Source organism: Pelecanus crispus, chromosome 5 (genome assembly GCF_030463565.1).
Source record: "Pelecanus crispus isolate bPelCri1 chromosome 5, bPelCri1.pri, whole genome shotgun sequence".
Taxonomy (NCBI): Eukaryota; Metazoa; Chordata; class Aves; order Pelecaniformes; family Pelecanidae; genus Pelecanus; species Pelecanus crispus.
The window spans coordinates 14,272,783-14,299,819 of NC_134647.1; the positions used below are offsets into that span (position 1 = coordinate 14,272,783).

The 27,037-nt window shown below is 45.2% G+C and overlaps 1 protein-coding gene across 1 annotated transcript in view; it reads left to right on the forward strand.

The window, feature by feature from the left end:
- The first annotated feature begins 6,297 nt into the window (after nucleotides 1–6,297).
- The window catches only part of TFCP2L1 (transcription factor CP2 like 1), a 32,500-nt gene continuing 11,760 nt past the window's right edge, over nucleotides 6,298–27,037 (forward strand). The window contains exons 1-3 of the mRNA XM_075710652.1: nucleotides 6,298–6,359; nucleotides 11,276–11,427; nucleotides 25,619–25,695. Coding sequence (XP_075566767.1) covers nucleotides 6,298–6,359; nucleotides 11,276–11,427; nucleotides 25,619–25,695 — 291 coding nt within the window. The remainder of the gene's footprint in view (nucleotides 6,360–11,275; nucleotides 11,428–25,618; nucleotides 25,696–27,037) is intronic.

Below are 27,037 nucleotides of genomic sequence, written 5' to 3' on the forward strand. Positions count from 1 at the left end.
GTTGTCTCCTATTTAAGCTGGCTTTCAAGATAACCTTCTCAGTAGGGCTGCTCTTCAACCAGTTGGTTCCCAGCCTGAACTGGCATGTGGGGTTACTCCAGCTTGATGCAGTACTTCACATGTCTCTGCTAAACTTAAAGAGGTTTCTGTTGGCCTCAAGTTTCCCAAGGTCCTGCTGGATCAATGCACTGGTGCTCGGCATCCCAACCGCCCCACCTAATTTGGTGTCGTCTGTAAATCTGCAGAGAGTGCCTTCTGCCTCTCATTCAAGCTTTTCAGGCTCCTTTTTGATGAGGAGAGAGAACACAGCCTTGGTCTGTGGAATCTATAGACTAGACATCTTCTGGCATCTCCTTCCATGCTTTCACACACCTGCCTCTCGGGCAAAGCTGGTTTAAGCAGTCCCTGCTGCAGCCTGGCCCCCGGCTGCTCCATCCCTCCCTTTCCACTCCCTGACTGCACTGACACCAGCGTTTGGGGCAGGGCGGCAAACCAGACCGGTGGGTGGATGTGGGATACACGCAGCCATCAAAGATATTTTTGTCCCGGCTACAATTTTTTTGCTGTGAAGCAAAGCTTCCTCAGACAGCAGAGCCATAAGCAGAGCTGGTCTGTTTTCAGCTCTGGGTGACGATGCTTCACCTCCCACCGCTGGTCCCTGCGAAGCGCCAGGCAGTGACAGTCCCCCTTGCTCTGCCGGCCTCGTGCGTGGCGAGGATGCAACGTATTCATGCCGCTGCATCCAGGACAGCCGAGGCTGCTAGGAGCAGGCAGCACGCATGGCCGCAGGTGGCTCTGTGTGGTGACCTCAGGCGGAGGCACCGTAACTAACCCGAGGCGCACACTGGGCACAGCTGTTTGCAGAGCCAGTGTCTGCTGCTGGCCAAAAAGTACACGCTTTTTTTAGTTGTTGTTCTTTTTTTTTTTTTTAAGTCATTTGTCGCTTCCCTACTAGCGCTGTCAGCTCCGAAGGCCTCTCTTGCGGCAATGTAAACAACAGCTACTGTGAGTGCTCCATCGGAGAGAGTGGCGGTCCCGTAATTGCAGCCTGTAGCTCACAATGAGCAAGCCAATGCCAATAGATGTATAATGAGCATTTAAAAAGCGCTTATTTTGTCATCCAATCATCGATCATCCTCATTGTGTAAATATTTTTTGTTTCCACAACAAAACGACTTTAAAAGAAATGTTCACCAGGAAGAAAAAAAATTTTGATTCTGCTGATAAAATCAGGACAGTCAAAATGATTAATATGACATTGGGGAAAGTTCGCAAACGAGGCTTAATTTCTGTGGCAAAAAAGACCTCGTGGATTCATCAGTGCTTGGTTGTGCCTGGAAATTCAGTGGCAGCTGGAAGTTTGATGGTGACCTCTGATAAGCGAGAAAATGGTGAGGGTTTTAATGAATGACTTGAATAAGAAAATAAATAAGCCAGTCTGTGTGGTATTCTTCCTGATATTTGTTTTGCTATTAAGTTCAGTTAATGCGGTTCTCATTGTGTCATGATGATTGTGTTGACAGCACATCACGACATACGAGCACTGCTGGCAGTTTGGCTGCTGTGGAAGGGGACGCACCGCCTTAGACACACACGGTGGAACAGGGAGGTGACTGTAATAGGAAGGCATTTGGAAGCCTTTGGCGAGGCAACGTCAGAGATCGTGAAGATAGAAAGGGTCCCAGCGAGCATCTTTGTTCTCCTCTGTCAAACTGGCCACAGGACCTAAAGGAATTCCTTTCTGTTCAACTTTTTTTTTTTAGGAGAAAAATTTAGTCTTGATTTACATCTAGAAAATGGGGATGGGGAAAGGGGGCTTTAACCACAAACTTCAGGAAAGTTGCACTCATGGTTGATTGCTTTCCTTGCTAAATTGTGCAGTCCGTTCTTAGCCTCCGTTTATTAATTTGCAGTATTTACTCGCTGGCTCTTGTATCTTTGCTGTGAGGTTTAGGAGCATTTGTTATGAAATGTTGATTTCCCATGTGAGTATTTATAGACTATGTTTGAGTCACCCGTTAATCTTCGTCTGGGTAAAACCAAGCTAAGCTCCTTGTTTCTTTCACTATGAGGCACATTTTCAAGACCTTATTCATTCTCAGTTTTTCCAGTTCAGTGTCCTCCTCCTGGGTTGTAACACCAAGACTACATTCATACTCCTGGTGGTAACCATTGCCCCAAACTGCTGGCCACCTGCTATGCCCTGACGGAACCCATCTGGGCTGGTCTCCCTCTGAAAAGTGGACCTGCACAGGATGGGTAAGGAGACCTCGGGGGTCAGTGGGCTAGCCAGGAGAGCTTGCATTCGCCACTGGAAGCTGCCCCAAACCCAGGCAAAGGCATAGCAATGATTTTTCCAGCTTTTAGATCAATAAGAGCTGTATAAAACCTGTTTCTTTCTTCATTCAGAACATCACAGTTGATTACAACCTTGGGTTTTCAGTCCTTTCTAGTTTCTGGTGCCTTCAGTGTTTTCCAGGGAAGGTAAAGCAAATTAACCAGTAACAGTACAGCCACTTTTGTTTATCTTGCAGAGCCTACTTAAATATAGTTCCCCCAAGGATCCCCAAGTCAGAGGCTGGAAACCTGTGAGCTAGAAGACACACAGAGGCAACACAAAAAGCACCATGCTGATTTTTTTTTTTTTTCTTAAAGCATATTCAGTGCTTGGGTGACCATCCCAGTAAGTCTTCCCAAGTCTCTGCAGCTCATTTCAGATCTCTGCAGTTCATGCAGACAGGCTGCAACTCTATGGCCCATGCATCAGGAGACAGTTGGAGTAATCCCTGAATAACCTTGACTAATGCCGTAATGAGCTAATGGAGGCTTTTGGAAGCTCTTCAATACAGTATAATGTTCAACCTTGATCCTTTAACTAAGTTTATTTTGGGCTTCATGAACACAAAATTGCTTATGTGACGAAGAAGATCCTGTTAGACTTTTCAGAAGTGATTCAGATGTTTGTAGTGGAATCATGAAGGTGTAGAGATGCTTTGTTTCTTTTGAATTTGCTGGAAGTTAAGTGCTTAATTACTTTTACTGATCTGAGCTTTTACTTAGCCATCTCTGCAGTGTTATAATGCTCCCATGCTCACACCCCTTTACCCCTTGGCTAATGGAAACACCTTTTTTCCAGAGGAGAAAGGGAACAGAATATGTGACTGTATCTCAGTCACTTCAGTGCAAAGTCTACTAGGTTGGCTCTAAGTGCCAAGAAGCTGATCTAAACTGCTTGACTCTCCAGCAAAGCAGATGAAGGGCATGCATGTTTTCCACTCAGTGTTTAGCTAAAGGGGTTGTAATGACCAGTTGAGCAGCAGAAGAAACTTTTGGGGCAATAACATCTTAAACTGAAAGTGCAGATATTAATGCTTGAAGGTTTTGTGTTTAGGTTTTTGTGTGTGTGTGCTGTTTTTTTTTTTTTTTATCAAAAGGACTTACACACTTAAAAATACTGTTCTTTATGCCAGTTTGAACTCACTGGCACAGTACTTTTGTGGCCAGGCACAAATGTCCACAGGAAAAGATACTTATTTTTAAAATACTTTTTCACACAAAAAATATGCCAAGGTCCCTTCATAGCATTAGCTCAAGTAGAAAAATCCATCAAACAAAATATTCACTCAATCCCTTCTAATCATATGAGCAAGGCATTTTACTGTGGCCAATTGAATAAGCATCTAAAAAGAGAGATGAAGAGCAACCACCACAGCAGAGGGAAAGAAATGACTTTCATCTGGGAGGGAGTAGGAGAGCAAAGAGAGGTTTGGATGAGAAAGCTGTGGTGGAGAAGATGTCTTCACTGAGGGGCTGCATTAGGAAAAGAAGAAGAGCAGACGCTGGGCGATCAAGGGAGCCCCAGAGGGGAGCAGAGGAGGATGTGGTCTGTATGACGTGGTGGCTTTTGAAGATCAGGAGAGGTTATATGATGCTGTGATGCAAACTTCTGCACTGGGGGAAAGCAGGAGTTAGACCAGAAGAGGACTGAGATTTCTTTCAGGAGAGGTAGACAAAGAACAAAGATGTCTTTTTTTTTCATTAGATTTGGCTAAGAAAGGGATGGGAGGGGCAGGAAGATTCAGAAGAGAGAGCTGCTGGCAGAGTCTCTGTAAAATTAATTAGCAGATCTCACCTTATTTTCTACATTCAGCAACAGGCCAGAGAGGAAACGAATGGGATTATTTTAAAGTCATTTTCCCTCCAACATGTTTACTTTCTAGAAAGATAGTAAAGAAAATACTGACATGCCAGACTTGATGGCATCCTTTGTTTCATACGGTGCGGTCATTTACTCTTACATTGGACTACATATTTCTCCAGTCAGCGCAGCAAAATATTCAAACTGTGCAAGGATATTTACTGTATAGAGGAGTCCTTGGACACCTCAGCAAACTTTGTCTTGTTTCTCTATCCAAGAGCTATATATAGACTTTGCTCAGTCAAGGTCTGAGCAGCTGCTGCTGCTCAGATGTTGTGTGAACAGAGCTAAATATTTTTACGAGTATAAAAAAGTGACAAGATAACTCCAGACATTTCGCTTTGAAAGAACCAGGTGTTCGTCTGGGTGTGTAGTAACAGAGGAAAGAGAAACTACCTTACAGGCATTTTTATCTGTGCTACTTCTTAGTCTGAAACTAACAGAGACTGTCAGATATAAATAATGCATCTTAAAAACATTAGGACCCATAACACCTCTGTCAAGCTACTTAGTTACCCTTCAGGTTACCTTGTTCTTCACCTCATGACACATCAGGGTATGAACTGCCAATGCCTATAGTTATACTGATTCCGACGCTCTAGGGCTTGACCTAATGATGCTCTATAGGTGCTATGACAATATAGATATTCTATAATCATAGCAAGTTAATAAAAATTTCATCTGACAGTGAAAGGCTGCTATCTTGGCTGTGAAATGTGGCAGTACATAACAATATATGCCGACAGCAGTGAGTAAACTGCCTTTTTCTCAGGTGAAATTTGACCAGGAAGCTTGCAGGTGCGAAAGCTTGTCCTGCAAAACCAGTTGGAAGATTTTTAATGACTCGGAGTGATTAAGGGTCTGTTTCAATTTCTGCTGATGGATAGACAATAGGACCAAACTATCAAACATGAGAAGGATTGGCGGGACAGGAAGATGCACAGAGAACAGGGTGGGGGTGGGGTGTTAGGAAAATGATGGGTATGAACAGCCTTGTAGGTGAGGATCAGGGTCTGCAATTTGAAATGGTAAAGAAACAGATTTCTCTTTACCCAGCAGGGAGTTGGTTTAGGAGAGTCAGAGGGTTTTTGGACATGCTGTCATCTGGCTAACAGGTTAGGGGTGACGTTAGTCCCTGACACTCAGTTGGTTAGAGCATGGTGCTAGCAACGCCAAGTTCACATGTTCAACCCCTGCTCACTGCAGGGGGTTGGGCTCGATGATCTCTCAAGGTCCCTTCCAACCCAAAGCATTCTATGATTCTATGATTCTATGTTCTAAGTTGAAGTGTCTATGATTCTATGACACTGTCCACTTGTTCTTGCATGTCCTCCGGCAAATTCCTTTGTCTTTCACTCTCCCACCTGGAAAATACCCCCCTGACATAAAGTTCGCGTTAACACGAGGCACAGGCCAGCCTACGAGACAGACAGCACGGAGTTAAAACAATCAGCTGTCCTCAGCATAAAACCAGGCACTTCCGAGGAACCTGAGCAGTGATTTCCCACCCAGCCTCGGCGCCGTCAGCCGGAGCTGCCGGGACACACCACGGCCCGACGCGAGGGGGCTTGCTTTTAAAAAAACACGGGCAATTCGGGGGGCGGCCGGGCGAGTGCCAGCAGAGCCGGTCCGGAGCTGGGGGTCCCCCCGGACCCCGCCGGAGCCGCGCTGCCCGCAGGGCGCGGGGGCCGCCCCGGGGGCGCACACGCTGCCCACGCTGCCCACGCTGCCCACGGCAGCGTTTGCCGCGTACATCCCTGCCCGGCCCACGGCCCCGCCAAACACCGTCCCCGGGGCGAGGCCGCCGCCCCCGCCCTCCCCGCGGGGGTCCGGTCCCTCCGCCCCGGGCTGCCCCGGGGGCCGGGGGCGGCGGCGGGGCGGGGCGGGGGAGGGCTCGGCGGGCTCCGGCGCCCCGGCCCGGCCAACCCGCGGCCGCCGGGGCTGAGCCATAAAAGCGCCGGCAGCCGGCGGGGCCGCGGCTCCAGCTGGCCGCAGCCGTGCCCGGCGCGCCTCGGGGTGGGCAGCCCGGCTGGCCCCCTCCCGCCGCCCGGCCTCCGCAGGCACCGCGCCGGGCCCCCTCCCCGCCCGCCGCCCCCAAGATGCTGTTTTGGCACACGCAGCCGGAGCACTACAACCAGCACTCGACCGGCAGCTACCTGCGGTGAGTCCCCGCCCGCCCCGGGCAGCCCGCAGCCCGCGGGGGTGCCGGCGCCCCCGGCCCGGCTGCCCCCCCGCCCCCAAAAGCTGCCCGCGGGGCTGCCCGGGCGGTACCCGGCGGCCAGCGGGGCCGCGGCATCGCCCGGTCGCGCCGGGAGCCCGGGGTGCCCGCAAAAGAACCCTTTCTGAGGAGTGCGGGCTCTTCTTTTGTCTTTTTCCCTTCTTTTTAGCGCCTGCTGAGGCAGCTGTCTGCAGTTCTGCTTGATGGCTTTTGCCGGCTGCCCTCCTCTCGGGGGCTCAAGTAGTGCCCTTCGAAGGGAGAAGGTGTGACAGTTGCGGGGCACTGTCAAAAGTCTCTGGAAAACGTCCGCTGGCAAACTAAGAGGGCATCCAGTTTTCTCAGGACGGGATTTGTTTCTCTTCTTTTTGGGACGACGGGTAAAAAGCTCAGAATTTCACTTTCTGAACTTGTTTAAACCAGCTTTTTCCTGCCTCTGCACAGTCGTGTTTAATTAAATGTGCCTAATTTAAGCACAAGGGCTGCTAAACAATAGTCTGTAACATGTGTAGCACAAACCCGTATTTCCTCCCTCCAAAAGACAACAAAGCAGGCAACTTTGGGAGTTTACTTTCTGCCGGGTGCTCGTGCATTTTTTTTTTTTCTTTTTTCCTGAATATGTAAAGCTGAGCTCTCAGCTGGCGTCAATTGCTGCTGCTCTGCTGAAGTGCTGTTTTGCTGAATTGCAGCAGTGGAGAACCTGGCTGTGGCCCAAGAACCTTGCTTTTAAAACATACCCCCAAATAACTGCTGTTGAGAGAATGTTGAGTTTGTCCGGCGAAGCACTTCAAACACAGATAATACTTCCCTTTCAAGGAGACATGTAATCTTAACTATTCATGCTCCCTATTGGTGTATTTGCAAAGGAATTTTTTTGACCAAACAATAATTTCCTATTATCAAATGATACAACACTGTGAGATTCTTGCTTTCTGGCAGCTTCCCTGTTTCTTCATACAAGGTGCTTCACCTCCTTCCTCTGTCCCAGTAAGTCTATTTTAACAACATGTATATGGCAAAAGTCTTGTTCTTTATTGCTTTGTGCTTGCAAAAATGTGATTAGTTGAGGACAGTAGCAGCAGTACTACGTATGGTAGTCGCAGATGAGCCTCAGCATTGGTACTTGTGCATATGGTCTCCGCATTAGAGAGCATTTACAGTGCTCAGGTTGCTTCATTAACACCGTGCATTTGTAGCACCAGAGTGCTACAAGATCATCAAGTCTAGATCGGGCTCGAGCCCACAATTCAGAATTCCTTGGAATTGACCAGAAAACATGTTAGATTATTTCTCCTGACTTGAATGCTAGCTGCTGGGATAAAGCATACCTGATCTGGCAGGAAAGCTGCTAGTATGAAGGTAACCTGTTGGTGTTTTAGGGACAAATTTCAGCTTTAGTGAGTATCTGCCCCTGTGACTGTGGTGTTTTTGATTTGGGACTAAAAGCCCTAAAACCAGTTTTATGGCAGCAATGGCCTCAGGTGTTTCAGGGAAGGTCAGTTGAATAAAATCCTTGTTTTTTGTAGGGACCTCTAATTCTGGCCAATTCACTCTCTGTGGGAATGTGTCAAGACATGCATTTCTAGAGGGACATTCTTGTGCTGAGCTGCGCCTTTCTGAAGGCTCTACGTACCCACTTGTAGCGACTTTGTGGAGGAAGCTGAAATAGTACAATCCTTGAAGTAGCTGTAGGACAAGTTTGTGTCAATTATACTTTGCAGAGATGGAAGGTTTTGTGCATGTCTGGGACATCTCTGTAAATTCTGTGATACCTCAGTGGTATTTGTAGTTATAGCAAGACAATACTACAGAAAAATCCTTGTAAATCTGAATTAATTTTTATGGAAACCCTGTATGTATTTCATTCTCTGTTCTGCCAGATGGCTGAACTGTCTCAAATAACTTTCTCCCTTCCCAGGTAAGTGGACTAACCCTTTGGTTAAGACAAGAACTGTAAAGCTTTAGCATAAAGGTGAAACTTGGGAGAGTTTTAAGGGTTTTCACCTCCCTTTTTTTTAAAGATGGGAACTGTTGTAAAAGCCTGCTTTTTCCAAAACTTGATTTGCAGCTCTTGAGTGAGGAGAGTTGAACAAATATTGTGATGTCTTGTATACCTATAGCTTAGAAATTCTTTTAAGCCTTGATCTGTTGTTCACAACCTTCTAAGTTCCAAACACTTTTAATAAGGTGCAGTATTTTAGGAGAGCTTCATCCAAAGCCATGGATACCACTGGCCATTAGTTCAAATGTTATAGGAATAAACAGGTGATTACTTGTGTGGCTTCATCAGTGCTTTAATATGGTGAAGCTTTCCAGAAACCAAATCATGGATTCCTCCATGCTTAGAGTCTTCATTGATCAGACAGCTGTTCCAGCAAGTGTAGGGGTGTTAAGAGCCTGATGTGAAATATGATATTTGAATTTTGACCTCCCCTTGCCTAAATTTCTCAACTGTTTCAGCTGAATAGGTGTACAAATTCCTCACCGTTAGCTTTAAACCTGGGCCAGATTCTGTGCTGTTTTTTGTGGAACTGCAGAGGCTTTCAGGCCTCAGAGTTTTTTGGTCTGTTGTCATCTGTAAAGCAACAGGCATTCCAATAGCATTGTGCAGATGAGCATGTTAAGAGCAAATGTTGGCATCCAGGATGAGTGAGATGACTCTGTGGAGCAGTATCAGATCCTGTGTGTGTGTGGAGCAATGCTATCTATTTCAGAAATCTACTGCAGGCATTTCTGTCACTTCATTACTGTAGTAAATCGTCATCACTAAGGGAGGAAAAAAAAATCCTCTCTATGGCTGCAGTTAGGCAAGAGCTGTGATTATGTCAGTAATGCCAGTAAGCATTGGGGCTGGATGCCTTTGCGTTGGTGATAATATGGAGGGGGTGGGGTTGGAAGAGAGAATGGAAACAGAGATGGTTGTTTCTTTTCTCCCATCTATACCTGAAATGGCACAGTTTGCTCTCTGGCTTTATTTTGCCATAAGTAGGAGTACCTGTGTTGGAATCTGGTACTTCAGCAATTTGCTATAAACTGCTGCACCATTTCACTGACGACCTGGGTAGCCTTCAAGGTTGTGGGTGCAATGAATGAACGCAGGGTGGATCATTAACTGAACAGGCAAGGAAAAAATTCTTAATGCTCTTTCCATAGGGAGCATGCCTGTACATGCTGGCATGTTCCCGAACAGTTTTCCTTAAAGCTTTTTGTGTATGGGATTACTGGAAGAGGCAGAACTGCAACCTCTGTAATGGGAATCTGAAGTCTTCACATATCTGGAGGAAATGGAGGAGGAAAAAAAAAAATCACTTCTTATTGTGAACTGTCTCTGTGTTCAACATAATCCTCCTAATTTGGAAGGATATTAATGTCTTAAGTAGGTGGACACAATGATCAGCAATGTTAGTGACATGGGAAAGGCTAATAGAGTTCTTCAGTATCAGACGTGCTAAGATAAGGATGCTTATTCCTGACATCTAATTTTGTAGTAATCATTTTGTTGTGCTCTCAGCCTTGTTAATACCTGTTCTGCTCGGGGATTAGTGTTGGTTGGGATCAGTTTGACTGTAAATCAGCAGGCAGGTTAGCATGAACATCTTGTTAAAGGAGCCAGAACTGGGGCTGTGCACAGGTCCTAGTGAAGTGGCTCCTGAGCACCTGTGTGTGCACTTATGAAGGTAGCCCCATGCTCTCAAGAGCTATGCGATTCCTTGGGAGCAGGTTTATTAGAGTGCAAGGGGATGTTCTGAGTCAATTAATCTAGCAGTTCATGCCATCATTTACCTGAATGTTTCCTTTTACACCAGAGCTGTGTCTGCTCCTCACCCTTGGCTGCTCCTTATAGACATTTTACTAATCTGACATTCAGCTGTCAAAATGAAGGGCCCTTTCTTGCCTTTTTTTTCCTGAAAGGGTTTTGTCTGAGAACCTGTCCTGATTTCGGCTGGAATAGTTAATTTTCTTCCTAGTAGCCAGGCATAGTGCTGTGTTTTGGATTTAGGATGAGAAGAATGCTGATAATACACTGATGTTTTAGTTATTGCTAAGTATTGCTTATGCTAGTCAAGGACTTTTCAGCTTCCCATGCTCTGCCAGGCGCACAAGAAAACTGGGAGGGGGCACAGCCAGAATAATTGATCCAAACTGACCAAAGTGCTATTCCATACCACATGACATCATGCTCAGTATATAAACTGGGGGGGGGGGGGGGGTGTTGGCTGGGGAGCAGCGATCGCTGCTCGGGAACTGGCTGGGTATCAGTTGGCGGATGGTGAGCAATTGCATTGTGCATCACTTGCTTTGTATATTATTATTATCATTATTGTATTGTTATTATTATCATTACTATTTTACTTTATTTCAATTATTAAACTGTTCTTATCTCAACCCAGGAGTGTTTCTCACTCTTACTCCTCCGATTGTCTCCCCCATCCCATCGGGGTAGGGGGAGTGAGCGAGCGGCTGCATGGTGCTTAGTTGCTGGCTGGGGATAAACCATGACAGAACCCAAGAATGAAACAAATGTATTTGCGCAGGGATGAATTTATTTTTCATGTTTTTTTCCAAATCAGGAAGACTGCTTAACTGAAAAGTAAATCTGATTTATGTTTTAAAAACATAAAGATCTCAGAAATATTCTGTTTTGCTCATGCTGTGTTCTTTTGTGTCTAGTGCTGACATCCTAGAGGCAGAAGTTGCCTTGTTACATTATACAGGCCAAATTCTTTTTTTTAGCTGTCATAACTCGGTGTTTCTCCAGAGACCATCTCCATTATCTCAGAGCATGAGAATCAAATGGAAATTGAGGTGAGAATATTCCATGAAGTTTTTGTAACTAAACATGTGTGAATTGTATGTTGCAGCGATGTCCTTGCACTGCCGATCTTCAAGCAGGAAGAACCGCAGCTGTCTCCTGAGAATGATGCCAAACTGCCTCCCTTTCAGTATGTCCTCTGCACAGCCACGTCACCTGCTGTGAAGCTGCATGAAGAAACCCTGACCTACCTCAACCAAGGTAGGGTTTGTACTACACTGAAGGAGGGCGTATTTCCTGGGAACAATTCACGAGAGGGAGATTGAATCCCATACTTGTGCCTTACCGGGAGGGCAGTGGGATGGGGAAAAAGAGGGAAAGAGATGGGGAGGGGGACGGAGGAAAGGAGGAATATTTAATTTTTCACACTTATATACCAGATTTTCAACTGATCTAAAATAATGAAGTAGCATTGATTTAACTGTTGACTTAAAGCAGCGTTATAGCATGCACAGTTCCCTGTGGCCAGGTACTGGCTTGATCTCAGACAACTTAAACTGCAGCCTCCTACCTTCATCTTAAAAGGACAGGTTAATTAAGCAGAATGGCAAACTTTGGGTTGGGGAGGGCTCTTAACATTGCAAGTCTCCAAGCGCTGCTGGAGGGCATTGCCAGAGGATGAGTTAGCAAGTATCCAAGTGCTCCTTGGTGGCCTGGGCAGAGCATGACATCGCTCCCATTGGCCGGGTGATGTGGCTCTGCTCAGTCCCTAACTTGACAAGTTGCTGGGGTTCAGTGCAGCAAGGTCCTCTGTAACTGGCCTCATAGGCTAATTTTTACTCCTGGCTGAACAAGCACTGTGTGTTTCTCTACGCTTCCCCCCCCCCCCAACTCCACTTTGGCATAATTTGTGCAGACACATCGGTGGTTGGAATTTGGCTGACACTGTGCAGCACCTCCTGCACGTGGGGTGTGGAGGGATCGGACTTCTCCAGGCACAGATTATGCTAAAACTTACTACGCTTATTTTCTGCCACGTTGTAAACAAGGGCATTAGCCTGGCAACAAGCTGCAGGCTGCCTGTCCTATGTTACTGAGATCCTCTCCGGCTTCAGGACACTGCTCCAGCTCTTTAAGCTTTGTGCACTGAGCGTGAAGCTCACTCAGGTGCTGCTCTGGCTATGTTTCTCTCAATGTTTGTATAAAGCAGAGCTCTGACCTCCTTTGGGCTCTGACCTCAGGTGTGTCTGGTTGCTGGATCCGTGTTGCTAGCTGGTAGACCCATGGAGCCCCCCTAGGAAGATCAGCCAAGTGCTGCAGGCCCTATCTGAGGAGCCAGATGTTTCCTAACACCTGAGCTGGCACTGTGCTGTCTCACAGATCAAAAGATTCTTGAGACTTGTGGTGGTTTATCCATCTGAATACAGCAGACCTCAGGAGGTGATATGGGGCACATGAAGGAGAGGAGGAGATGAATCTGCCTGTGAAACACTAAATTCTTTCCTGTTCCAGAGTAAAATTTTCTGTTGTGAAAAGTAGTTGATGGCCAAATATTTTAGCATACATGAGGCAGTGCCTGCTTTTTTACCTTGGTAGGGCAAAAGTTAGACAACTCTGTACACAAAACCATGAGTTGTAAAAAAACTGTGTGACTAGAGCACTAGGTTTTCCTATGTAAAGTAAGACTGTTACTGCCTTTGCAGATAGACCATGTTGTGTTAGGCATTCTCCTGCTTCCTATTGCAAGGAGTTCTCTCCTGCTCCATCTTTTCATCCCTCAGGGGGAAGGTGGGATGTATCCTTGCAGAATACACCCTGGAGAGTATGAGGCTGGACAGGCTCAGAGGCACAAAGCACAGATGAGGCTGGTAGGAGCTGTGCAGTGGGGCAGAGTTGGGAGGGGGCTGGGGGATGAAGTGGGTGCTCCTTAGTGCTGTTGACTGGCCACAGTGGATGGAAACAGCATCTTTTCCTAGAGGGTCTTTGGGGTGATTAGTGGTAAAAGGTGATGCATCTCTTGACAGTTGAATGGCTCACTGCTTCTGTTCCTCTTGGCAGGAGCTTTGCATCTGCCTGCCACCTTCTCAGGAGCATCCTCACCTCATTTATTTAAGCTCCCAAGCAATTTGTCTTCCTTCTTACACTGAGATGTTCTGGGTTGCTTGAAAAACCTCTTGAAATTCAAGGCTCTCTGTATGTAGATTAATTTTTTTTCTTGACTTTGCAATGTGCCTACTTTAAAAGCTATTCTGTTCCACTCCAGCAGGTTGCTTCAGAGTCCACACCATTGGCTGCACTCTTATTCCCAGCATTGACCGTTTCCAGTAGCAAGAGCAGGCCTTGACCGTAAATTCATCTGACATGTAGTCTACCTTGATACTAAGTCCCTTAGACCAAAATCCCTTGTCTGTGCTAGTTAGGAAAAAGGGACTGGAGCATGCTCCCATGTGGATATGAGCTGCTGTGAGAAGCTTATGTGTTCATTGAAGGTAACTACAGATATGGGGAGAAGAGGATGGTGGACACACCTTTCAGCCAGCTGTGGTCAGAGCTGGGGAGTCTAATTTCTGTTGGTGGGATATCAGCGAGGACACTGCCTGGGGTTAAAAAGAGATGAAGATTTGTCTTGCAATTCCAGGACAAAGAATCAATTTAAATTGGCAGGTAACCTCCTATTTCACTTAGAGGTTCCTGTTTAGGAACTTCTACATTATAGGGTGTTTGGTCTTTTTCATGATATCTGCATCAAAAGCATGGTCTGAAATGCATTGACCTTCTGCAATGAAAAGTAGGAGGTGTGTCTGTTTAAAAGCAAAAATTGAAGTGCTTGAGCAAATTTTCTTCTCCTTTCAGCAACACTCCTCTGTGGGAAACACTTTTGATTCTTGAGCTATATAGTTTCCCGGCAGCTACCTGTTGTAGATATTTTCCCATCCCTCCTCCTAAACCGGGGGAGGGTGCTGCAACTCTTTACTTTGACCTGCTCAACACAAGCCAGGGAATTCCACACTGATCTCAATTATCCTGCTAGAGCTAAGTGCAAGTTAAAGGCTCTGACAGAAAATTAATCCCATTAAGTAGAATTATTGTATGAGCCTGAGGAAGTATGCGAAGGGGACCTCAAGGCAGCCCAGGTCTCTGGACCCAATAGTCACGGCATAGTAGGAGAGCTGACTGACTCCAGAGCACTGCGACCCAGCTGCAGTGCCCATAGCCATCTCATGAAACAATTTAGACCATTTCCCTATACCTTATCACCCTACACTGACTGTAACCAAAGGGACACCTCTTGCACCTTACCCTGTTTCTGTGCTTATCATGGTCTGGCCAAACACTGTTACACAAAACTTCCCTTCTTCCTTGTATATTTGAGTTTTGTGACAGATACTTTAGCAAATGGGTAACTTCATTAATGGATGTCCCTCCACCCTGTCTGCACTAGTGAGAGCTTCAGTCATAGCTGGCTCCTAGTGAGGCAGATACAAAGACACAGTGGCTGTCCCAGCTCCAAGAGAAATTCACATCCAGTGTGGTTACTGACCAAAATAGTGAGGACTGGGTTTGGGATTTTCTGCTTGCTGGGTGACTCTTGCCACTTGCTGTCCAAATGTTCCTTCCTGACATGAGCTCTTCACAGCTCAGTAGCTGACCCTTTATTGCCATGAAGCAGCTCTGCTCCCTGCCCTGAAATGCTTACTCCACATATGACTTATTCGATGGTGGTTGGTGAGTGGACCAGCTCAGGAGATAGTCCATGTGCAGAACTGGATAGAACAAAGGTCAGGTCTGACAGAGCTATAGAGTGGGGAAAGCTGGAAGAACTGGGTAGCAAATTGAAGGCCAAGTTGCATAGCAGAGATAGAAGAGGAACTGGTGGAGAGATTCAGGTGAGATCTGAAAGAGTTTCATATGGGCTAGGAAGAAGGGCTGTCCGATGGCTGTGTTTGTGTACAAGCAGGAGAGGGATGGGAGAGGGCTCCAGGCTTGTGGAGCATAATGACTTTTCCTGAGCCTTGCTTCTTGCTGGATAGACCCAGATGGATGGTCAGTGGCATTGAGGAGGAAGAGGTCTTCGGCCTGGGCTCTCCACAGGGGTGAAGGAGGAAGCTGAGAGGACTCCTGAGCTGGAGACCAGTGTCTTCAGCAAGGGCAGGGGAAGCATTTGTGAGGGAGCATAAGGGAGTGAGCTTAGCTGTTGTGTTAAGTTGACTTGGGGACATTCAGCAGTGGCAGGCTCCCAAGCTTGTCTGCTCCAGTTTGAAACCATGAGTGCTCTCTGGCTGCAGCTCTAGAACCAGCCTGTAAATGAAGTAACTAGAGTCAAATCCTTAGCTTGGTTTCCAAAGACTGACTCATTACACTTGTCCTTCCTGATCTCTTCCCCCCCTGCCTTCCCACATTCCTTGGGAAACTGGAGCCAGAGTCCTGTTAGCCCAAATTGAACGTGATCTTAGTTTGTTAATCCTTAGGGCAGTTCCTACATTAAGAGATCTTTACTGGACCTCAGCAGGGCTGTTCATCTAATGGGACAAAGTATAGAATTATTAGTATGGTGTCTTAACACCTCTCCACCTTCAGTCCACAAAACTGGTAAAGGTGCTCATCCTCACATTAGGAGCTGCTGCTGGCATCGCTCCTTTGGTCAGGGTTGCATCTGTCAACAGAGCTACACTGTCCAGAAGTCTGCAGCACAAACATCGCCTAACGTTTTTGGAACTAGCCCGCCTTTTAGCACTATTTCAGTGTCTCTTGTGGATAGGGATTTTCAGACAAACAATCAACCAGCAACCATATTACAAACCACTGCTTTAGCAAGAGGGCTTGATGCAGTTGCATATTCCATGGTCTGCAGTCATATGGGGTGTGGTTTGACCATGGCTGGTTAAAACTAGTTTCAAACATGGTCAGCAATGGGAGCAGTGAAGGTGGTTCCAGAAATCGCACCAGAAGGAATGCGGAGGAAACAAGCACTGTACAGTAGATCTGAATGCTAATAAATGTGAGGAAATAAAATCATTCCCTTAAACAAAACAAAATGCGAAAAAACACAAAAACCTGAAAGTTGTTGCCCAAGGGAATCGGCTCGTAGTGCCAGAACCGCATGTGGACTCTGAGCTATTCAAGTCATGATTTTGTTTCATGACTGGCATTGGGTTGGCTCAGAGACTGAGATCTAAATTACTCCAAACAGAGGGCGGTTAAGGTTGATGGCAGGCGGTCACTGAGAGCAGGCTGTGTGACAAATCCAGCCTTGTCCCCCAGTGGTATTTCAGCGTAACTGGCTGTCACCTGCCTGTAAAGTTTTCCTGGGCTCTGTTCAGCTCTCCAGATCTGCGGTATGTGACTTGTGGTTCTTGGCCATGTGAGGATTTTAGTATACAGCTGGTTAGGGTTAGGAAGGCTGGCCATCTCTGCTTTACAGTGTCTTCCAGGAGTCATCTTTATTGCCAGTCCTAGACAGTTCAGAAAACAAACAAGCCAAAAACCCCAACCATGAGAGAAAACCACTGACATCTGAGATGTGTGATGATATTGGGAATGTTGCTGTAGAGGTGCATAAGCAACAGATGCCTTGTGAAGCTAAAGATGGACTTTGAGTCTGGGTCATACCTAAATGAAAGCCCCAAATTTCAGCCCGCAGGTGCAAAGGCATGTATCCAGGTTGAGGACCTGCGTGCATAAACCGGTACACCTTACACTGTGCTGTGTTTAAAATCTCCTGGATGTTGTCCTGCCTCAGCTCACTGCAGACATGTCCTGGTTTCTCCTCCAAAGAAAGGTGCAGAAAGCACTGGGCAGTCAGCAGCTGAAGAGGATGTCTTGAAGCTGATTGCTAATTGCTTGGGTAGATGAAATTGCTTGTAACAGAAGGCAAGAGAGAACCTTTACCTCCCTTAAAAAGTCTAAAGTTAAAATTTGGTTGTCTAATCTTCTACAGCCAGACAATCCAGTTTTAAACACTGATATTTACAGTAAATGAAAAAAGCTGTTTTGTATTGACGTTAACTCATACGTAATTGAGTTTTTATGGGGTCACAACTGTCTGAATGTCTGTAGTTTTCCTGGAACAATTCTCTATTTGCCTAAATGAAGTGTAGAGAAGGCTGAGTGACCAGCTCTGCTTGGGTGTGCTTCTGGTTTAATTATAGCTCTGTTTGTGGGGATATTTTTGCTTTGTCCCATGCTAAGAGCTGCCTCTTTTCCTAACAATCACTGCCATTACTGCCCAGGCCCTGGGTATTTCAAGGAGCTCTGTTGCTGGTGGCCTCTCCTGTGTGAACATGTGCTCCACCCTTGTCTGAGATCACAAGCACAACAATGACTTTGTGTTGTTGAGGCTGTGAATATCAGGTGCTCCCTGGTGGTTGCTCACCTATGTGTTGTGGATCCCTGATCATTGTGGGGTGCCGTACTGCTCCTTGACCCCTTTCCACTCTGTTCCTGAGTTTTGGATGGCTTTAAGAATGGCTAGTAAAGCTGGTTTGTCTTTCCCGTTTCTGAGACTGGCTACTTGGTATTTTTGGTTCTTGTGGTGCACCTCTTCATCCTTGAAGAAGGAATTTGTCTCTTGCCTGACTTTGAAGACAGCTCAGAGTAGGTTTTGGTGTCTCAGCTGAAACCATTAATTGTGCTAGCAGCAATTTCTCCATATGTTTGGCAGCTCTGTCTTCACTTGGCAGCCCAGGATAAACAACCTTGTCTCCAAACCACACCATCCCTAAGCTCACTATGAATCTTGCTTCAGATGACAGGGCACCTCTGCATAAGTAGAGCGTCTGACTTCTGTTGTCCCTAGGAAGCTAGAATCTCAGTTGTCTTTTAACCAACAGGCTGTTTTCTATTCTTTCTGTAATCCTTTCTTCTGTTGCTAACATCTGGATGAAATTCAGATGGGATTGTGAACTTGCTGGATTGTAGCCTGTGCACAACTCCTACTGGAAGCCCCTAGACTGCATTTTGTTCTCCCACTTCCATAAATCTTCAATATCTGTGAAAGAAGGAAGTGCTCAGAAGTTCCTCTGAGTGTAGTAAGAAGTAAGAGAGTGTCTGTGAGATTTTTTTCCTTATATTCCATGTCACTTTTTAACTTTCCTCCATATCCATATCTACTTTGACATTCTTGTAATTATGATAGTGAAATTTTTGCCTGTGTTTTTACAGCATTTGCTGTCTGTATCAATGTACCTATCAATCTGAGAAGATAGGGAAATTTTTCAATTAGTGTCCTAAAAGATCACATTTTAGGTAGCAATAAGAAGCTTGGCAAGCACTGTAGGTTTGACATGATTATCTGTTTTTATAGGTGTAATGTATGATACCTTCTTTCCAAAGAGGCTGGGGAAGAAAAATGCCTTTTTTCCTTTTGCTTCTTACCAAGCATTTGTTATGTGTTCCTGAAACTAGATGGCAGGTACTTGAGCAGTGAGATTCCTCTTGTCCGAGCTTGGTGCCACATTTGTGACCTGTGTTGAAGGTACAGTCTGCTTTGATGGGACAGTTGTCAATCACATCTTCTCCCCTGCTCTGTGGTAGGCACTAACTGAGTAGCCAGGTGTGGGAGTGGGACTTGCTTTCTCCCAGTTTCTTACTGTGGAAACGTGGTGAAGGATGCGACTTACCTGAGGGCATCTGAGGGAGCTGCTGGGTGGGGTCAGAAGTCATGCTCAGCTCTTCTGCATCCCTCTTCAGCACCCTCACCCAGGACCGTTCTTGGTTATCTGAAACTCAAGTAAATATTACACACGAAGCTACTCTTACAGAGCTATAAAACCTGTTGTCCAAATTGACTTAGAACAGGTTGAAACCAGAAAAAGCCTGTATTTTTTACTTACACAGAGGGGGCTGAGGTTTTCTGAGCTGGACAGATGTGACTAAGATAGTCCTGGGTGTTTCAAGTACATGCTACAGAAGTGGAAATACAGGAAGAAGTTATTTTCACAGGGCAGGTATTTTTTCAGCTTTCCATCAGAAGTCCATAATTTCTCCACTGATTAATTTGTATTAAAAATCAAAGTTTATACCATGGCTTAGATTAGGTGGGGTCCAACAAAGTGGACGAGGTCCTTAGCAGCTGGGAGTGTTTCTGTGTCTACTGGCTGGTTTTGTGTCCTTCATTGAAGTTAGGCTGTAGTCTTCAAGGAATTAAATGTACATCCCTCTCTTGAGTGGAAACCACTGTAAATGAGCATTTCTGTTAGTGCCTGTTAGCTATGAAGTGTCACCACTGTAAAGTAGATCATCTTCAAAAGCCTGGGAAGAGTAGGGCTCAGCCAAATGTTCATATAGTAAATGAGCACTGAAATTTGCCTCCAGCAAACTTGGGTCCAAGGCATGTGTTTGGCTTTCCCACAAGAAAGAGGTAGGGAAAAAGAAAGAAGGGGACAGAGAAACCCCCTTGAGTTGGGGATGGATTGTAAATGGAGGAAAAACATAGGAAGAGACATGATGACAGTGTAGCTCTATGGTGTGGTAGTAGAATTAGTAGCTGAATTGGACTGCTGTGTTCCTGTAGTGTTGCTACCCTGGTGGTAGTGCCAAATAAGGCAGGTATCCTCAGTATTGGATTCAGGCAGGTACTGAAACACAGTGGAGCTAAGGTAGCTTTGCTGCAAAGGAAAACTGTCAGGAGGCAGGTGAAGGGCAAGACTGTGATTACTAAAGCAAGGCACGTGTAAATTGTGGTTCTTATTGCCCCAGTATAAACGATATCAGAAGGAGATTGTACAAAAGAGGAGTTTGTGAGCATTGGTCATGGCTGGGTAGCTTGGTATGGGTACGATCTGGACACTGAATATCAGAAACTGGGAAGTTATAGCCAGGAAAGGGCGGGCGGTATCCACCCTGCGGCATCACCTGTGCGCTTACAACTGCATGCTGTGTTGAAGATGAGATGCGGGGCAAGATGGGCTACTGTGTCAGGATGACTTTTGTGCTGCTTCTGCGTTTTGCGGCCCACAGTTGGTCCTCCTTTGCAGGATTTCCATGTTCCTCGCAGAGCGGAAGCTTTCAGGGTGGCCTATTGTGTAGCTGGTGAATTCCTAATATCCACTGGATAAACATCTCCTACAGCATCTTGTCAAACGAGGCTGCAGTAAGCAACTGCAGAATATCCACTGCCATTTGTGGCTCGGGGAGGGAGGATTCTGCCCTTGCTCCTTGTCCTGCAGAGTGTCTGCACACAGGACACTTGGACAAGTCTTATGCTAAGTTTTATTTTTGCTTTTGTCTGGTGAAAAATCAAGCATGCAGGTTCAGATGCCAGCTCTGTCACTCTTGCCTATTTACCGTATGAGTTCATTAATCTTTCTTGTCAGAAAAATCTCTGTGTGTGCCCGATGCCCTGAATAGTTGCATTTGGCTGTTTCAGAGGTGATCCTCCTGCCTGCTGGATGTGCTTTGGTTTAGGAGGATAAATGCTTGCTTTTTTTTTTTTCCTCCCCCTCCTTCTGCATGCTGCATTCGACTGTCAGCATTCCTTTGCCTTTATCTGTGCGCTATTTAGGATGTCCATATAAAGTTGCTAAATGGAATTTTTATTGGCCAGCTTGGCTTAATAATCAAACAGCTTCCAGGCTGGTTCTGTCTAGTGCTGTGTGGATCCATTCTGAGAAAGAGGACTCGCAGGTTTTTGTCTTTCCACCAATTTTTGTTGGGGATATTGCTTAGTATAAGGTTAGTGTTTAATTGCTGGAAAGACAAGCAGACTGCTTGGCTAGATTAAGTAAGGCCTGAGTCATATTGGTCTGGAACATCAGCATCCTAATTGGAAATTAGTGTATTGTATCAGTGTATCATGCAGAAAACCACAAAATGCGTAGTGCAAGTGGCCCTTGAAACATAACACCAAAACAAAAAAAAGCAAGCAGGATATTGTGGTTGTGTAGCAAATAATCGTTGAACAAAATGTAACTTTGAGCTTGAAATAATGATAATCTTCTATAATCAGAAGATGTCTAGAATTCCTGATGGCTGACTAAATTCCAGCAATGGAAATCAGTTAAACTGTTATAGCTTGTACCTTTTGAGCGTGTGAAAGTGTTGCCATGTTGAACTAAACTATTTTTCATCCGTAGCAAATTGTTGACTGTCAGTTCTTTTGTCCCCAAACAAAGTGGTCATGCCTGCATTTAATGTGCGTTAATTACCAAAGACAATAAAAGTTAAAAAAGTAAACAGTCTATAAATCCTCTTTAAGATAGATGCAATTGCTTTATGAATCACCAAGCAGGAACTCTCTGGACCTGGGTGGTTACTACTTTGCTGGATACTACTCTTGTTTGTAAAGCAGAGTTGCTCAAACTCTAGCCTAGGAGGAGATTGCATAAATTTGCTGTTGCTCAGGGAATGTCTGTTCAAATTACAAATTACAGTGTATCATCACCCGCCCAGGTTTTTATTGGTGCCCCTGAAGCTTTCAGTGAAGCTGGGAGAGAAATTGCATCTCAGGAATTTAATGTGGTTTTCCAAATATTTATTACCGTTCTGTTCCCTGTCTGAGGTAGGGAAGAAGGGTTGTGGCAAGCTCTGTGCGAGGGAGCACCGGGTTGCGCAGGCAGGCAAGGAGGCTGCTTTGGCCTCAGCTGTGCTGGGGATTTGCTTGCAAAATGTATTCTTCATTTCAAGTAGTGATAGAGATGCTTTAGGTGCCCTTGTACATATGTGTCCAATATTACAACATGATCAGAGACCTGGCTGGTCACCACCTTTGAAGCTATCTTGAACTTGTGTTGCCTGTGGTGGTGCAGCTATGGCCAATGCTGAGAACATGGAAGGAGAAGGGTTTCAGCAAGTTGCTGGTCTTTAGCGCTGGTTTGAAGACTACCATTCAGCAATCTTGAAGATCATGCTGGTAAAGGGGGGCTGCTGTGAAACTGCCACCACTGCTCTCCGTTGCCACAGATGTTTTCTTCCGGCTCTTCCTTCCATCTGAACCTGTGTGTGTTAAATCCTTGTCAGCTGAGGACCAGATACTGCCCTGGTCAAGGTCAGACCATCCAATCAAATCATTGCAGAGTCTCAGCACCAGTACCCTCTGCTGCTGTCTCCAGCTTTACCACCAAGCGTTGAGTTGGAAAGATGTAGTCTAAACTGTATTAATCTGTATTTCCATCTGAGACGGATGGGAAAACTAGGTATAGGGGAACTCTATATTTCAGCTGTATATTTTGGGCTTAGCTAGTCGCAGTCTGTCTTGGGAACTGGGAATACCATTTGTTTTAGTCACCCTTGCAGCCACATTTCTGTACAGATTTAGGTACCTGAGTAAGAATGATCTGTTACTGATTTAGTTTTAGCAGAAAATTGTGGTCTATGCCTGCTAGTGCTGATGAGTCAGTGATGCAAGATTTGTAGATGATCTGTGTACCAGAGCCTTGAGTGACTTTTTGCCCTCTTTGACGCCAGGGGGAGTTCAGCTTTCTGCAGGTTAGGCCACTATTATTTGCTTTATTTTACAAAGGAATCCTGTTTTCCAGCATCCAAATACTGATTCTTTAGTTTTGTTTTTTCCATGAAATTGCTATAATTGCAGGGCTGAGACTGTAATTCACCATCTCAGGAGTTTTGCTGGTAGTGATGGTGGAAAACGTAGGGTATACCAAGTTTGGAAGGTATTTTTCAAGGAAAAATCCAAGCAGCTTGGTGCTATGAAAGTACAATTATCTAAACCCTTTCCATGTAATAGCAATGAATTACAGGTACCATTAGCTGTGAAGCAATGTATTTGCTGGAATAAGTTGTAGCGAGAATGAATTTTTCAAAATGAATACAAAAACATTTATATAAAAAGGAATTCTGAGGAATTAGGACCAAATTCTCACTGATAGAGTTCCACAGAGAGGGAGATAAACTGCATGTTTATGAAGCTTGGCTGGGAGCAGTCTTGTTTTGATAACAGTTCTGTGTAGTAACTGGAGTTAAACATTCAGAGGTCAAGGGGAAAGCAGTTGGCATAAAATACCGTTTAGACTAAGATTTTTCATGTCGTAAACTGAGTTCCAGGGCTTACATCAGATGACCCATATATCTTTCATCAAAGCATTTTATTTCCTCTTTGGTTTTCCATTTCATATTAACTCTGTCTCTACTACAGTTTCTTTACCAGTGGGCAGAATCTGTTTCTAACTCCATCCAGGCTGAATCACTCCTGTCAGGAGATGTGCAGTGCCTGCTGTCTGCCTTGTTGCAGTATTGTTCCGATCCCATGCAAGTGGTTGGAAGATGCATGCTGCGGAGTTTTTGAGTGCTTGCTGCTAGTTTGAAGGGAACATGGCTGATGTTTTTATGCCCGTTATTTTCTTTTGTTTCATTGGAACTACAAATAAGCAGATCAGGCTGACCAAAGAGTAGGAGTGTATCGGTGCACAAAGGTGTCCCAATAACCTGCTTATCCCAGAGATACTAGCTGAATGGCTGGCAGTGTTTCTGGTTCTACCATTGCCTTCCTCTATAGGACAGCTCATGCCACTTAATTTCTCTGTCCCTGTTACCCCATCTAAGTACAGTCATAGATGTATTTTGCTGTCTCTTGGATGCTCATGGTCTCAAATACTAAATTAATTTTCTGTAGTGATTAATTAGCCTCATACTTGCACGGGCATGAACTGTAAGTGCAAGAGATGCTTGGCTGTGTAAATTTGTTTGAGGCAATGAACTGTATCACTCTATAGCTGGTGAAATCTATCCCCCAACTGAGCCATCAAGCAGCCAAGTACCTCATACAACATAGATACACATGTACAGCATATACACAGATACATAGTACAACATAGAAAACCAATTTTGTGAACCTGAGCCTGATCTTTTTTATGCTAGTACAACAGTGTTTATTATGTGGGGAGATATGTAATCTCTCTAAAAATTGCCAAGTAAACAATATTAACATGTATCAGTGGGAACATTAGAAAGTCTCTCGAGTTAAAGTGTGGAAGACCTCAGTTTCAGGACTGTGATTTACAAAATCCGCTCCTGTTACCCAGCAATCTTCAAAGGAAGGTCACTGTTGTTATTTTTGTTGATGTATGTGCAAAGAGATGGGTTAAGATCTATGCATGTTTCCAGTGCTTAATTTGGTACTTCATCCAGTTTATTCTCCCCTTTCCCCATGCCCTAAGCCTCTTGCTGGATTCAAGGGTCATTTCCTGTTTGCAGAACTCCTATTGACATCAGTAGGAGTGTTGTGCAAACATTTGGGGCTTCAATATGGTCTCTCTTGTCCTTTTTTTTTTTCCTGCCAGCCAGCTGAATAAGCACAATTATCCTTGTGCTCTAGTGATATGGTCTGTACTCACACGGGCAACCAGAAAAGCTCGGATTCCCAAAAGGGAATCCGCTTAAAATGCGGTGCCCTCCTGACACATTTGCTGTCATAAGTCTTCTATTTCTAGGTCCAGATCCAGAAATGTAGCATTTTTTTGTCTCTGCTGGTAGCAACTGCTTAGAGGGAAATATATTTGCTTTGCAGTTTTCTGCAGGGCCAGTTCTGAGGAGATACTGGTTGAGCCAGAAAAGCGAAACTGATCTCTTTCCTGGTGCCTGCCTTGTGGTACTTGTGCATTTTTCAGTAAAAGGGAGGATTGCGAGATGAACAAGAAAAACTAGCTATAAGGTATACATATGCTCAGTTAATCCTAGTGATCCTGTCCTGCCTCTGTGCCGGCTGTAGGTTTATTGTACAAACTTGGTCCTATACAATGAGCTTTTGTGTTATCTTAGCCATTTGTGCTTAAGGTATTGGGACATCAGTCTCCTTTGTCTGCTGTCAGCCTTGGAGGGAGGTGTTATTTCATAAACCAGTCAGCTAAATTCCTTATGCTGAAGGTGGTGGTGCTGGTGGGGTGCTGGAGTATGAATTCCTTTCCTGGAATTGGTCCTTGCGCATCCTGTAATACCCCTTGCTGCTTCCACACGTGTCTGAAGGAGTATTTATGCCCTGGGCAGCCACGTTCAGGGCCTTATGGAGCAAATCTTGTATTTCTGGTTCACCAAAACACCTTATAGACCTGACTGCTCTCAAGAAGGCAAGATTTTGCCCAAGTTGCTATCCTCTGCAGAATAGTGCCTAGACTTGTGCCAGCAGCTCTTCACACAACCATTGCTTCAGCAGAAGGGACAGATGAAGGCAGTGCTGTTACAGCCACGTGACATGGGGGGACAACTGCCTCGAACACCTTGGTGACTTTTTGAAGGGTGACCAGAAAACTGTAGCAGCCCTGGGAGACAGACCATGATCGATGCCCTAACTGATAGCTTTTAGCTGCCAAAAGACAAACCTTCCCCTCAGATTTCTGCTGTGCTTTAGTGCCTACTCGATTACTGGGGGCAAATGCATTATGGTACCAAAAATGAGCTTTCCCTGATCAAACGTATGCTTTATTAGCCACGTAAATGCCAGCATGACTCTCTCATTGCTACAACATATTAAACACCTTGGAAATGTTTCCTTAAACTCTAGGTCAGTCTTATGAAATCCGTCTACTTGAGAATAGGAAATTGGGAGAGTTTCAAGATTTAAACACAAAATATGTAAAGGTAAGGAGAAATATAGATTTCTTTTCTTCCTGCTACTACATACAGCCTCTAATGAAGGGACTGACCTTGCTCACATCGAGACAATGGAAAATACTTTGCCATTGTTTTTAATGGGAGCAGGGCTGATGCAGTTGTTGAGCGCTAGTTTCATGGGACCGTGCAGCTTGGCTTTACAGGGCTTCAGGGGAACATTTATTCTGTTTGTGGTCATGGCCCCAGAGTTTCTCTGTGAATATTGGGTTCAAGGGAATCCCAAAGTTCAGAGGTGAACATGGTCAAAACCACTGAGAGGCAGACTTGTCTCCCTTCTTAATCCCAGCAAGATGCCTGGGTTGTTACACGTCAAATGGAGGACCCCGGTGTTTACATTGTTCTGCCATACAGATTCTGCATAGCTCCAGTTTACTTTGGTAATGGGCATAATTACAAACACACAGAACTTGGTTGTTTGGTTCTGGGGATTTTTTTGTTGTTTCCCACCTCCCAAAACAGTTCAAACTCAAGAACTTGGGTCTGGATCTTGGTTCTGGATCCAACCTTCAAGCCTTCCTCTCTCAAATTCTTGGTTGTTCTGCCTCAGGATTTCTTTTGAGAAGTGGGAACTAGTTGCAAAATTTGGATTCCAGTCTGGATTTGAAATGTCCAAGTTTAGGCAGCTTCCTCTTTGTCTTCTGGCCCATTTCAGGAAGCATGTGGATTGGGATTCCAATTTTGCAGGAGTTCCCACTGTAGCTTGCTTGCTTCTTAGAGCTGGGTTTGATTTGGGCATTTCTCAGGTTCATTGGCAAAAAATGCTCACTCCCACTTGATACAGAAGTCCGCGGCAGGAGCATGGCCTTGAGAAACTGGGAAGTAAGGAGTCATTCACTCATGCTAGCATAGCACTCTCAATATACAAAAGGATATATTAGTTAGGGATACTTTGGACTTGTCTGCCCTGGGGATTGCTCTTATTCCAGCCTTTTTTCTCCAGTTATTGACATGGCTGCACTGTTGCAGGCTAGAGATGAAAATTCTCCTCTTACAGAAGCTTTCCTATTCTACATTAATTTACCTGTGTCGTGGGGCAGTTTACCAGTGTAATGGGGCAAATCCAGTGCCAATGACTGGCTGTTAATGGCTGGAATCAAGTTTAATTCCCACTGACAGGGTGTCTGGGCATGTCAGCTCCACCAGTGCAGGGACAGGTGAGCTGGCTTTCACATTTGCTAGTCAGAGTGGGATATACTGGGGTTGGAGCATGGTACAGACACATTAAATATTACCCCCTTGTGAGCCATTTTGGGTGTGGAGGCAGTATAGTGATGTTTACATGGCATAGCACCTAAGATTAGGTGGACAT